The sequence below is a fragment of the Mastomys coucha genome, unplaced genomic scaffold (assembly GCF_008632895.1).
Source record: "Mastomys coucha isolate ucsf_1 unplaced genomic scaffold, UCSF_Mcou_1 pScaffold21, whole genome shotgun sequence".
NCBI classification, from domain to species: domain Eukaryota; kingdom Metazoa; phylum Chordata; class Mammalia; order Rodentia; family Muridae; genus Mastomys; species Mastomys coucha.
The window spans coordinates 90,323,252-90,336,547 of record NW_022196904.1 but is presented as its reverse complement, the minus strand read 5'-3'; the positions used below and the strand labels follow the sequence as shown (position 1 = coordinate 90,336,547).

The window sequence follows — 13,296 nt, the reverse complement described above, 5'->3', positions numbered from 1 at the left end:
CACACACACACACACACACACACACACACACACAGGCTTGAGTTTTAAAAGAAAGACACAGGAGACAGGAAGTGCTATTTATACTGAAGGAAAGGAAGGCCACCACAAGGAGGCTGACCAAGCGCAAGCTTGGGAGCCGTGTGGGGACTGTTCAAACAAGGCATACACGGTAACAAGAACCAAGATGAACAGGAGTGGTGGCCCCCAGGGTTACTCAGACCAGGAGCTTCGCTACCTCAAGGATCAGCCGTGTTCACACTTGGCAAGCAGGAGTCAGAGAAGAGAGAAAGAGCACACTCTTTGAGAAGGCCTACAACACCCAGGGGACTGTTGGCCACCAGGAGAGAGGGAGTGCGCCCACTACCTGCTCTCCAGGGCTGATCTCAGGAGACCACCCAGAGCCCAATTCCCCAGTAGCACTCACCAAACTCAGGGAGCAGGCGAGGAGGCCTGGGAGGGATCACAGGAGGACAGGGAGGAGGAGGAGATGGAGGCTGCAGGGGCCCCTGGGGAAAGGCAGGCAGGAAGGTGGATGGAGGAGTCTCTGCAGGCTCCGGTTGGGACCGGGGTGACACTGATGGCAGCAGTAACTCCTCCTTAGAGAGAAGGCTGAGAACAGAACCAGAGCTGGGTGTCAGCAGGCACCAGCCAGGGTTCTGACCCACTGAGGCCCTGCTCACTAGGCACATTCCCAGGCAGCACGTCTGGGCCTGTCTGTGCTGGTTGCCCAGTCCTGGTGCTTCAGCTTCTAGCTACGTACCCACGGGACCTCCATGCCGACACAGAGAAAAGACTCGCATGGATCAAGGGGGAGGTAAGTCTTGACATGTACCGTGGAGGACACAGGGTGCTTGCTGGCAGACAGGATGGGACTGAAACAGGCACCAAGGCCGGATCTGAAGCCACAGACCAGAGCCTCAGAAACTGGTTCCTAAGGCCCAGATTGTGGTCTCTGGGACAAGGACCTCTCCTCTTTTTTTGTTGACATCCAGAAATGGTGACCTCAGTCCCCCAAGCTGTCTTCACCCCCCCACTTTTATTCATCTCTGCTGTCAGTCTCTTGGGGCCTGGTTCAGGTACCCAGCTATTCCCCGACTCCCCCTTGCCCTCTACAGTTTTCCTCTTGTCCTATTCTAGCGATGAAAGTCTCCTGAAGGGCTTTGTCATCCAGGACACAGGTTTGAGCACCACCTTGGTATCTTCACTCATGTGTGCCCTGGACTAAATGCCTAACCTCTCCAGGTCTGGGTCTCCTCTTCTGTAGAGTAGGATCTGCTTTCACGGCCAGAGAAAGAGTGGGTCACCAACACACAGGATCCTCAGCGCCCAGCAGTTAGAATGGCGGCCGAGTCCTGGTGGCGTGGCCCCACCAGCTATCTCTGTCCACATCTGCCAAGGGCTAAGGAGGAGCATCGGAGTGAGCAACTTCCTCCCCTTTGGCCACTTTTGGTTTGGTCTGTTCCCCAGGGTTCCCAGCAGTGGGGAACAGCATGTGACTGCCTAAAATGCAAGGAGGCCTGGGAGGATATGACTGGGTCACTCTTGAATCCACCAGTTCCCCTCTCCCTGTTCCTTGTGGAAGCATCCCTGCCTCCTCTATACCGCATCTCCCTGGCTACACCTTTCTGTTCCCTTAAACCCTGCTGCTCTCCCCTGTATCTGTTTTTGTTTATTTGTTTGGTTTGGTTTGGTTTGGTTTGGTTTTGGTTTTTCGAGACAGGGTTTCTCTGTGTAGCCCTGGCTGTCCTCAAACTCACTCTGTAGACCAGGCTGACCTCGAACTACTCAGAAATCCACCTGCCTCTGCCTCCCAAGTGCTGGGATTAAAGGCGTGCGCCACCACCGCCTGGCTTCTCCCCTGTATTTGAAAAGCATTCCAAATAATCTTCTTCAAAGTCTGTGTCCCTCCTGCCCAGGCTCCATTAGCATCTAAGCTAACAGAAGCTGAGCTCTACTGCCTCGGGCTTCTTAGAATGTGTGTTTAGCCATGCAGACAGGGAGGGAACTTCCCTGTGGAGTCACGACCTGCATGAGGTGCTACAGCAGCCTGTGTGAGAAATGCTGGGGTACCAGGAGAAAACCGTCAGCAAACTCTGCAGTGACCTGCAACTGAGAACACGCACACTCGCGGGGCCACTAGAAGGCTCACTGGACCCTTGGAATAGAGGTTTCTAAGCCAGGCTGGCTCCCAGTGGGCCACCTGCTTACTCTGACCCTCAGTCTTTCACCTCTGAGTTGTCAAAAGGAATGGCTGCCAGACAGCTGTGTGGATGGTGACAGCGGTGATGGCTGTCCTGACCTGTCTCTACCACAGGAGAAAGCTGCTCTCTATACCCCGCCTACCTCCTCTGGGAACTGATTCTAAGGGGCAGGGATAGAGGTACCGGAGAGTATGACGACCCTTCGTGAACACAGCATCAGGCTGTCTCCCTGAGTTGACCTGAGTCTCTTTGCAGGAGGGAAAGAAAGCATTTGACTCTCAATCCCCACCTCTTGAGTATAGAGCTTGGCTGAATGGGCAACAAGAGCGTGCTAGACGGTCGGGTGGTAGACAGGAGGACCGATCTGTGGACAGACTCACAACAAGCTGAGTATTCTGGTTGCCAGAGAAACAAATAAATGATTCAATGGTGACCAAGCACCTGAGTGCAGACCTGCCCAACAGCTTGCCTGGTCCTGGATACCCGATGTCCTTAGCTTTCCAGATGAGCACATCAATCCACCACGCTGCTGCTTCCGGAGACCAGGAAGAAGAGGCTGGGGAGGCCGTGCTCAGATGTCAGCTGAGAGCAGACCGTGGCCTATGGGGAAGTGTGGATTCCTACTCGCCAGGCCAAACAAGTGGCCCTGGCTTCCTGCTGTCACTCTCCTCCTCAATGTCCTGAGGGGTGGAGCATGGCAACCGGGTGCCCGCTTGTTCCTCATCCTCAGGGGTCAGGCAAGCACAAGCCCTCCTCACCAGGTCTACCTCCACCACTGACCTGATGGTCCACACGCCTGCGCTGAGGCTTGCTACCTGCGGGTGCCCGCCCTCTGCCTTTATCCTCTGCTGGAGGAGGGAAGACAACCGAGCCTCTCAGAACCCTTGTGGCAAGAAACCTCCATGAGAGCCAGACTGCCTAGCATAGGGCATCTAGTACTGCTGAGTCAGGCCCAGGAAAGGAGAAGTGAGGTCAGAAAGGCAAGGCCTGTGGGAAATCCCCAGGGGAAGGGGGTAGTATCCCCTACCGAGAACTGAGCCTAGGGGAGCACCCCAGGAGGGAGCACCCCAGTAGGGAGCACCCCTAGGTATCCGCCCTTTATAAACAGCCCTAGCCATGAGTACTGGTGAACCATCCCTACACTCATCCTGTTCCCTCTCCTTTGATCTCTACCCACTACCAACCCAGGGAAGCATCCCCAGTACCTCAAAATGTAGCCACATGGGCCATGGAAAGGCAAAGAAAGCCTCTCCCCACCTACTTACCCCCAGCTCTGTTGTCCTTCAGGCCCTTCTCTAGCCAAGGGACATATGAATCATCTATTCTACTTATTATGCCATTCACAATAGGACTGGGCACCAGGGACGGGGGTGACCCACCTCAGCCTGGACCCTTAGCCCAAGAAATCTGACCTTACAGATTAAATGCCCTAGGACCTTGTACCCTAGGGCTGGAAGACATATAAGGGACCCCAAGTCTACATGGGGAAGATTAGAGTGATCCCGTCACTAATGGTGAGAACCAGAAACTTAAGGCTTGGCCAATGAGCATTACAGGGCAACAGGTGCAAACAGCTTGTTCTGGACACAATGACATGTGGCTGCTCCGGTTTGAGCACCAGAGCTCAGTCAGCACCTCTGAGCCTCAATTTCCCCTCTGACTAACTGGCAAGTTCATTCATACTGCTCTCGTATATGATAGCCCGGTTTCTTACCTGGTCTGTAGCCAAAGGAATCGCAGCCTCAGAAGCAAGGCCTCAAGCTGCATTCCAGCCTTCTCCAAATGCCCTGGGCTCCCTCCCAATACTTCTGTCTATATCCACCTCAAGCCAGAGAAGCCAAGGCTCACTTGGAGGGCAGGAGGAATGCAGAGAGGGGCAGCCTACATGTCAAGCTGATTTTGGACTAACTCCCCATCCCCTATCCATTCACTTTTCAGCACTCTACAAAAAGCTAATCTGAGGCTGGGTGTGGTGGCACACACCTTTAATCCCAGCACTCAGGAGACAGAGTTCGAGGCCAGTCTGGTCTACAGTATGAGTTCCAGGACAGCCAGGGATACACAGAGAAACCCTGTCTTGAAAAACAAAAACCAAACCAAACAAACAAACAAAAAGTTAATCTGCAGTCTATAAATATTTCTTTTCTTTTTTTAAAGATTTATTTATTAAATGTAAGTACATTGTAGCTATCTTCAGACACTCCAGAAGAGGACGTCAGATCACATTATGGATGGTTGTGAGCCATCATATGATTGCTGGGATTTGAACTCAGGACCTTCAGAAGAGCAGTCTGTGCTCTTAACCGCTGAGCCATCTCTCCAGCCCCCATATTTCTTTGTTTGTACATGTTTGTGTATGGGTATATGCACATGAGTGCAGAGGCCAGAAGATTCCCTGGAGCTGGAGTTCCAGGTGGTTGTGAACTACCCAACATGGGTACTGTGAACCGAACTCAGGTCCTCTACAAGAGCAGTATGAATTCTTAACTTCTGGGCCATTTCTAAACAGTCCCAAGCTGCAGTCTATAAACACATCCTTCAAAGCCTTTGCATAAAGCATTCCTTTCACCTCAGACACCTGTCCCTGTCTGGCCAAATTTCTACTCTTCCTTAAGATATATATCCCACATCCCCCACCCCTGCTGCGGGCTTTCCCTCACGCCTCAGGCTTCTTAGGGGCTTCCTTGGGGCTCCCCTACCTCCATACTACTTCTCTATCTTTAAGATTTATTTATGTAAGCGTATGTATAAATATGTATGTAAGTGTACCACCTGCATGCAGATGCCCACAGATGTCAGAAGAGGTAGCAGACCCCCTGGAACTGAAGTTACAAGTGGTTGTGAGCCACTAGGTAGGCTCTAGGAATTGAACCCAGGTCCTCTGGAAGAGCAGCCAGTGTTCCTAACAACTGGGCTACCTCTCCAGACTACCTCCACATTTCTTATCATTCTGCACAACACACTACATCCTATCATTCTGCACACTACATCCTTCAATGTTGGTTTGTGGCGATGATCTCAGAGGACAAAGGACCCAGATTACATTTTACCCCAGAGTCAGAACCTTCCTCCTAAAACGTTCCATGGACCTTGGAGGGACCCAGGCCAATCCCTCTAGACTCTCACCAGCACAGCTGCAAGAAGAGGCCAGGCCCAGTGATCTGGGTGCTGTGGCCTTTCCTGATGCCCCCTTCCAGTGGTAAACTTTCCCAGTTGCCCACTTCCTCCTCAACAGCTGGGTCCTGCACTCCTCACTTCCTCCATGTCACTTCTGTCCTTCCTCCTCCACCATGGGCTGCTGCACACCCTGGCTCTGTCCTACTCACTTCTGCCCAGGCCACTGTGCACAAAGCTCTTGTCAGGCCTCCTTTACAGGAACAGACGTCTACAGCCTGCATGTCACTTAACACAAAGGGGCTGCAGCCAGTATGCTCTGTACAGGCACCCTACCAGCATCCTTCTCTAGAAAGGCTGCAGCCAATCCACCCTTCAACAATGCCCACTTAGAGTTCAGCCTACAAGCAAGGCCACACAGCCCTGGGCACTTCTTCCTGGACCAGGGGTTCTTTTTCCTAAGCACTACTGTAAGACAGGCTTCTGCTGGAAACTTGAAAAACATGACCCCAAACCATCAATTCCCTTCTGCTTAAAACTCACTTCTCTCTCCAGGAAATCCACCTAAACGTGGATTTCACCCTCCTTTAGTTAACACAGCCTGCTGGGCACCCCACACCACTCCACAGCCTGAGCCCCACAAACCAGTCCTGCCACGGAGGGCAAGAGGCAGGTAGCATGTGCTCTGTGCACATCCTGGGTCTGGCGATATTGTCTCCATGAGGACAAGAAGAATAGGCCAGCCCTTGTCGAGCTTTCAGATAGTTCCAGGACCCCTCCCCCACCACTTCTGGTGACCAGTCCAAAGTAGAGGCCCCAGTGTCCCCAGTGACCCAAGGGGTGCTGGGTTCATTAGGGATTCCTGGTAACTGGAAGGAGGGGAGGGCAACCTCACACTCAACATGCACCCACCAATCACACACCCTGGCCACCAGGGGAGGAACCATACAAATGAAATGCCAGCCCTCTGCAGGGAGGTCTCTGTCACCTTGGGCTGGGAGTAAGGGGTTTAGATACACAGCAATCTTAAACTTGACAGTGTCACAAGCTAACCTAAATCTCCCCAAGGAAGTAGCTTGATGGTGCAGGGAATTGGAAATGAATGCCAGATGGAAACAGGTAGACATGAGAGGCCCAAGGAGCAGAGACACCCGACACCCTCCTACACACACACACACACACACACACACACACACACACACACACACACACACGACAACAGTCTGTGGGGCAGAATCTGAAAAAGGACCAGAAAATAGGTATTAGAGATCACTAGTGGATCTAGAAGAGGCTGATGTGGAGACACAGAGAGAAGGAAGGAGAAGGAGGGCAGTGTGAGAAAAGAGCAAACAAAACAAAGCAAAACAAAACAAAACAAAACAACAGGAGGAGTCGAGAAAGGGTCCTGGAACTGTCTGAGCAAGCCAAGGGAAAACACAGCACCCTGGAAAAGCAGCTCAGAAAGTGACAGACAAAGAGAGACTCTTTCCCTCCCGGCTCTCCCACCTCTCACTCACCCTCAGAGGCCTGCTGAATCCTATCCTGGGCTTAAGAACTCCTCCAGGCAGGTAGACCCGTGTGTGCCAAGGTGTTCTGTGTCTGTCCGTAGAAGCCTGTGTGGGCTCTGGCTGGTCTTGTGGTCAGAGTCTCTATTGTCAGCTGTGTCTGAGTTCTGTTCCCTTGGATATGTGAGCCCCAGGTATGTCTATGTACACCTATGGGTAGTGTTTCTGAATGTGTGTAAATGTGTGTGTGTCTGAATAGAATCATAAATATGTAGGGGAGGGGAGAGTGAGTGTGTGTGTGTGTGTGTGTGTGTGTGTGTGTGTGTGTGTGTGTATCCAGCTCTGGTCTTTGCTTCCTGCTCTCCGCCTCTCTTACCCTCTCCCCACCCCCCTTCAGCCTAGGCTAACACACTTCCTGAAAACACTGAGAGACAGAGAAACGTCACCCATAATCCCCTGGGACAGATACTTCCTCCCCGCCCCTCAGGCCACGCCAGCACCGTCCAAACTAAAATGGGTAGCCCGGTCAGCTGGTCCCCTGAGGTCTCACAGGGTACGTGTCCAGGAAGCCCTGATTCTAGCTAGCCCTTATGGTGAATCTCCTGTCCCAACCTGCTGAAGGAGGCCCAAAGAGGCTGCAAAATAGCTCTCTGAAAGGAAGAGTTTCTACCCCAGCAACAGGTGATCAGTCTTCAGAAAGACCAAGGATTGGCTGAGCGGCAAGGCATTCTGGGACACAGAAGAGAAACCTTGCAAGGTGTGACTCCAGCCAGTGGCTGGCCACTCTGGGCAAATACTTCCTTTTCCTCAAATACCTGGAGGTCTCCAAGTACCAGAGGAGGAAGCTGAGACCCACAGAGCGTTGGAAGGGGCTGTGTGGAATGATTCTAGGACCCTTGATCAGAGATGCTTCCTCTGGGATCCAGAGAAGCAAGTCCTGAGGATTTTGTCTCTGACACCTGAAGCTGAGTGCACAGGGCCAGGAGGCAAAATCTGAATGCTGGTTTCCCCTCTGGGGTTGGAGTGGTTTTGGGCAAGTTTCCCCTCAGCCAGTTTATGGTCATGGGCTGAAATAACAATGTTACAGATGTAGAGGTGAAGTGGGGTCTTCAGGCTGCGTGTGAGCCTGCTTCTAAAAGCCCTCAATCTGACCAGGCAGAAAGGAGGGAGCCCCGTCTTTCCTTATTTTCCAGTTTGCTTACAGCTTTTCTGTGACCTAAAATCCTATCAGCTTCTTGCTTCCCACCATCTCTGCCGAAGGCAGCCCTACCCCACAGGTGGGATGACATGAATTAAGGAGGATTTGGAGTGATGACCTCAATGGTCAGGATGGGCTGAGGCCTGCCTGCATCATCGGCAGACACCCAAGCTCAGCGCCCACAGTGGGAAACCTCCTGGCAACAGGGCCCTTTCCTCTCCATGACATGTATAAAGGGCCTACTAGGTACAGCTCCCCAGGCATTGGGGATTCAATAGTAAAGGAAACTAACAAAGATCCCACAGCCCTAGGAGAGCTGACATCCTAACGGCTCTTGGCAGCATATGCACACACATATGTGCACAATGAGTCACACTTGACAGTACACAAACAATAAATGTGCCAATTCACTTACCCAAACAGCATCTGCACACTATTAACAATGCAGCCTAGCACTGCAGTCCCCATAGCAGCAATACACACTAGCCTGTGTATACGTCCACTCACCCCGAATGAGCCATATATACAGGCCTGTCCCACTTAAACGATACCTATTAGGATCAAGCATGGCCACCTGCAGAACCAGCACACATATGCAAATACACAGACATGCCACCACCCAGACGGCTGGCCAAATGTGCATACGTATACCTATACATGTGTACAGACATGCAGACAGGCAAAACACCTATACACATAAAATAAAAATTTAAAAAAAACTAGGGGCTGGAGAGATGGCTCAGCGGTTAAGAGCACTCACTGCTCTTCCAGAGGTCCTGAGTTCAATTCCCAGCAACCACATGGTGGTTCACAACCATCTGTAATGAGACCTGATGTCCTCTTCTGGTGTGTCTGAAGACAGCGGCAGTGTACTCATATACATTAACTAAATACTATTTTTAAAAAACCCTAAAGCCTTTGTATATCCATGAGCTGAGGACTGCAGATGCCCATGATTATTGACGCCTCATCCCCAGGATTAAGACACCAGGCCTGGCACTATTTTGCCCTAAGGAATGGCTCCAAACTATGGGGATCAAAGATGATTCTTTGCAGCCTATGGCTCCACATCCACGGAGTCAACAAGCTGCAGATCCAAATGTGTGAAGCAAACCCACATCTATCCTGAATACGTGTAGATTTTTTTCTTGTCACTATTCCCTAATAATCCAGTATGCTAGTTATCTACAGAGCATTCACAGCATATTTGGCACTGTAAGTAATGTCCAGATGATTTGCAGTACAAGAGATGGGGCTGGATACACAAGCCAGGGGTAGAGAACTTGCCTAGCATATGCATAGCCCTGAGTTTGATCCTAAAGCACAGAAAAACAAACAAAAATCAAAGCAGAAAAAGAAAATCCATGAAAAATGCACGCAGCTATCTTGCAAGTATCATACCATTTTATAATCCCCCCAACCCCATGCCTACTGAGGGGCCGGACGTATTAAATAAAGGCCATGACTCCCACACATGCTGGCCAAGTGTTCGGACTGTAGCTCTGAGAGCGGAGCCTTGTATCCTAGAGCTTGGGGCTACGGGTATGATTTTTATTTACCCTAAGACTTTCCTGAACAGGTACAAGTGTCAGGAGACCCCCAGAAGGCCCAGATAGGTCAGAGAGGGCACCAGGTCCTGAGGGCAGAGGGCAGAGGGTGGAAACCCCATTCTTTTTTTTTTTCCTCATTTGCTCACGCCTTAGTCTATAGTCTAAAATCTTATCCTAGCTGAATTCCTCCCATTGTCTTCTTCTGAAGGCCTCTCCCTTTCCAAAACATCTCTGGAGGGTCACCCCAGTGAAGTAGAAACTTAAGGGTTCTTTGGAAAGTCACTTGTGTCAGACAGTGTTTTGCTGGGGCAAACACATGAAAGAGTGTTTTCCTGAGGTAGACACAGGTAAAAAGACGTTTTTCTAAAACAGACACATAAAAGAATACTTCGCTGAAGCAGATACGGGTGAAAGGATGCATGGTGAAGGATTCTCCGCTAACCACACATGTGTATTCATCTACCTTACATCGAGTTGTTGAGCTCTGTTCGTCATGATTCCATAGAGAAAAACACACCAAAAAACCTCTCGAGAGATTCCTGCAGCTTCTTGCCGCTTCCACAGACTTGGGACAATTGAGATAGTGATGCCATCAGATACAGGGCTCATGTGAAGATTTGCTAAGACAGACTCACACACTAAGGCATGACACATTGTAAGACAAGACCAGTGCAAGACCTGTGATGTTTGGAGGGAGTATAAAAAGGACTCAACGGATGGTGACAGGGGCTTGACTTGCTTTTAACAGTGCTTCTTGATCTCTGTTTCACTGAGAAAGGCACAGCCAAGAATTTCTCCTGGCATTCCTGATGGTCCTGGTACCTCCTGCTGACTCATGCCAATTCAGCTGACACCCAGCTGTCTCTGCTAGGTCCGATGCGGCCAACCGATGCTGATTCGTGTTTACTATCCTGACACTACCAAGCTAGACGGCTAGTATACTCATAAAATGTTTGCAAGTAGATCGAGCTGCTGCTGAAGATTTCTGTAAACTGAACTGCTGGTTTCCTAACAACACAGATGAGATTTGCTCCAAAAAAAAAAAAAAAATTTCTAAATAGGTCCTGCACGCAGGAGAATGGCCTCTAGAGGGTGCAATAGCACCAAGAACCATGAATCTATACTATGGTCTAACAGGGTCCGGAGAATCCAGGAAAAAAAACATCTTGTGCTTTTTTCCCATCAACTACATCTCATAACTTTAAACCTGGCTTGTCCTAGAAGGTCTCCTGACTCAATGCTACTCTCTAGATCGAGAAAACCTCACAGATTTTCCCCACAACGAGTGCTCCCTGCCCCCACCTCCCATCTCCACCAGGAACCTACATGGATCCAGCTAGTCCTTCCCTCCATGCCCCAAGCCTCAGGTTCCCAGCTTGACATCAGAACACAAACCCCATCACCTTCCATAGAAGGCTTGCTACAGAGATCAATGAAATTCACCAACGCTGTCCAGCAGTGACAAGGACAAGAGACCTCTGACGGTACATTTCTTCAAAGAATCCAACGAAATGTCATTCCCCCAAATCTACGGCAGCCTGTCTTTAGAAGCTTCTCTGGCTGGCACCAGAGCAAACAGCTGAAAGGGAGGAGGAAGGAGTGGCCGAGTGGCCATAGGAAGAGAGAAAAGCTCGGGGAAGCAAGGAGGAGACGAGCCAGGGAGAGGAAAAGGAATTCTGAAGAGGACGGAGAGTAAGCAGGCTGCGGCTCAGACAGGTCCTGGGATTTGGTGAGATTTGTCAAGTACAGCATTGGGGGTGGGGAGCAATATGACGGACAGAAGCACTCCCCACCCCCATACCTGAGCCTCCATTCCAGAGCTCATTTCTCCACACACTGCCTCCTAGTGCCAGGGTACACCCTGATCTCCAGTGAACTCGCATGCCCCCAAACTTTCTTCTGCTTCTGTCTCTGTAACTTTCTCTTACTAGGCCACCCACAGTGATGGCATTACCCCACACACACTTGCTGGGATAGACACCTGGGGCCCACGGTGGCTCTCCTGCTCTTTCTGCACATATCCAGGTATCCTTAAGTCCTGGCTATCCTTGGGTCCACCCCTCACCCCATTCTGCCCTGGCCTGACCCTGCTCTCTTCTCTCTAGACCTGTGTCCCCACCAGCAGTCGAAGTGGTTCTTCCAACCCTGGCTCCTCTACATTCTAGGCCCTTCCACCCACCAGTCACGATGTCACTTACCTGGCCTGTGGGTAGGGGGGTCCAGTCCGAGGAGGGACAGGAGGAACACTGGGTTCTACCAAGTGTCTCTTGGCAGGCAGTGGGGGCAGCACAGGATCTGGGGCAGCTGTGGCTGGTGGAGTGAAGCAGGAAGGTGGGAGGCAGCTCCTTCGGGGTGGGATAGGTGGAGCAGCAGGCAGACCTTCATCCTCTCCAGCTGTGGGTGGCGGCTCAGGTGGAGTGATGGGCACAGGTGGTGGACGGAAGATGTGTCGCTTCATGGGCACAGGCCGTGGGGCGGGGCGAGGCACAGGGACTGGGGGTGCATGGGCACGGTGCAGACCAGCCAGGATACGGCGTCGGTGGCCAGGGAGGTGCATTCCCATGTCCACCAGGCCGGCATCGCTGAGGCCTTGGCATTCGGTGGCCCATACCAGTCCGTGCTGCTCAAAGAGTGCCGTGTACTGCTCCAGGTGCAGTGCCCGCAGCCACTCAGCTACCGACAGTGCAGCATCGTGGCCCTCTGCCATGGCTTCTGGCAGCGGAGGCCCAGGGCTAGGCTCAGACCTGAAACAGAAGGTTACAGGTGAGAGGCAAAGCCTAAATCTCAGAGACTACAATCCTGAAAGACAAAAGCCTTGAAAGCGGAAAGCTGAAATGCCTAGACCTGTTCACACCACGAACTCAAAGTCTATTCTCTTGCTGTTAGTGGCTTTCATGTTTTGACACAGGATTTTGCTATGTGCCTCTTTGGCGCTGGCCCTAAACTCACTATGTAGCCCAGGCTGGCCTGAACTTACATCAATCCTCCTTCCTCAGGTTCCTGAGCACTGAGATGATAGGTATGTGCCACAATGCCCCAACTCCAGTTCTATTCTTGTAGATCTACACTGTGCCCACATACCAGGCAAAGCTGAGCTGCCAGGCCTGACTGAATAATCCTGATCTCCCCCTCTGTGAGTCCCTGTGTTCCTAGCATCTAGCTCAAGGTTTCTTCACATATCATCTCCTCTACGGCCATCACACCCCCAACCTACAGCTACTGACATGGTTGGTTCTGGGCAAGACACCGGTACCCACTCTTCTCTGCAAGACCCAGGCCAGGGCCCAACCCCTGTGAGGCACCTATCCCCAGGTGAGGGCCAGGTTGGGAAGCTCAGTGAGTACACGTGGGATCGAAGGGCACCGCTGCTAGCCTCTATGTCCTTTAAGTGGAGTGCTCCAGAAGGGGAAAGGGCCCCTCTGAAAGGAACCCCTGAAGGTTCCAGGCCACACAGCCTCCGAATCCTGGCCTTCTGTGCAGTCCCCTCCCCTACCACCAAGGCAGTGTTAAAAAACAAAACATTAATTTGTTCATGCATTCATCCATTACTTCATTGACTTAGTCATCAAAGCAGCCTGGCACTGGGCAGCGGGAATTCACCCTCATACCAGGCACTGGGCAGTGGGAACTCACTCACCCTCACACCAGGCACTGGGCAGCGGGAACTCACCCTCACACCAGGCACTGGGCAGCAGGAACTCAGTCACCCTCACACCAGGCACTGGGCA

At 51.6% G+C, this 13,296-nt stretch overlaps 1 protein-coding gene across 7 annotated transcripts in view; it reads right to left on the bottom strand.

Moving 5' to 3' along the window:
* Arap1 (ArfGAP with RhoGAP domain, ankyrin repeat and PH domain 1) overlaps positions 1 to 13,296 on the bottom strand; it is a 64,645-nt gene that overhangs the window by 26,705 nt on the left and 24,644 nt on the right. For 4 of the 7 annotated variants that reach the window (XM_031387584.1, XM_031387583.1, XM_031387581.1 and 1 more), the window contains 2 exons: positions 11,767 to 12,312; positions 425 to 609 (listed from right to left, as the gene is read on the bottom strand). In XM_031387584.1, coding sequence (XP_031243444.1) covers positions 425 to 609; positions 11,767 to 12,275 — 694 coding nt within the window. In that variant the 5' untranslated portion in view covers positions 12,276 to 12,312. Of the gene's footprint in view, positions 1 to 424; positions 610 to 6,832; positions 8,108 to 11,766; positions 12,313 to 13,296 lie in introns of those variants that run through there. The other 3 variants (XM_031387586.1, XM_031387587.1, XM_031387588.1) reach the window with 3 other exon arrangements.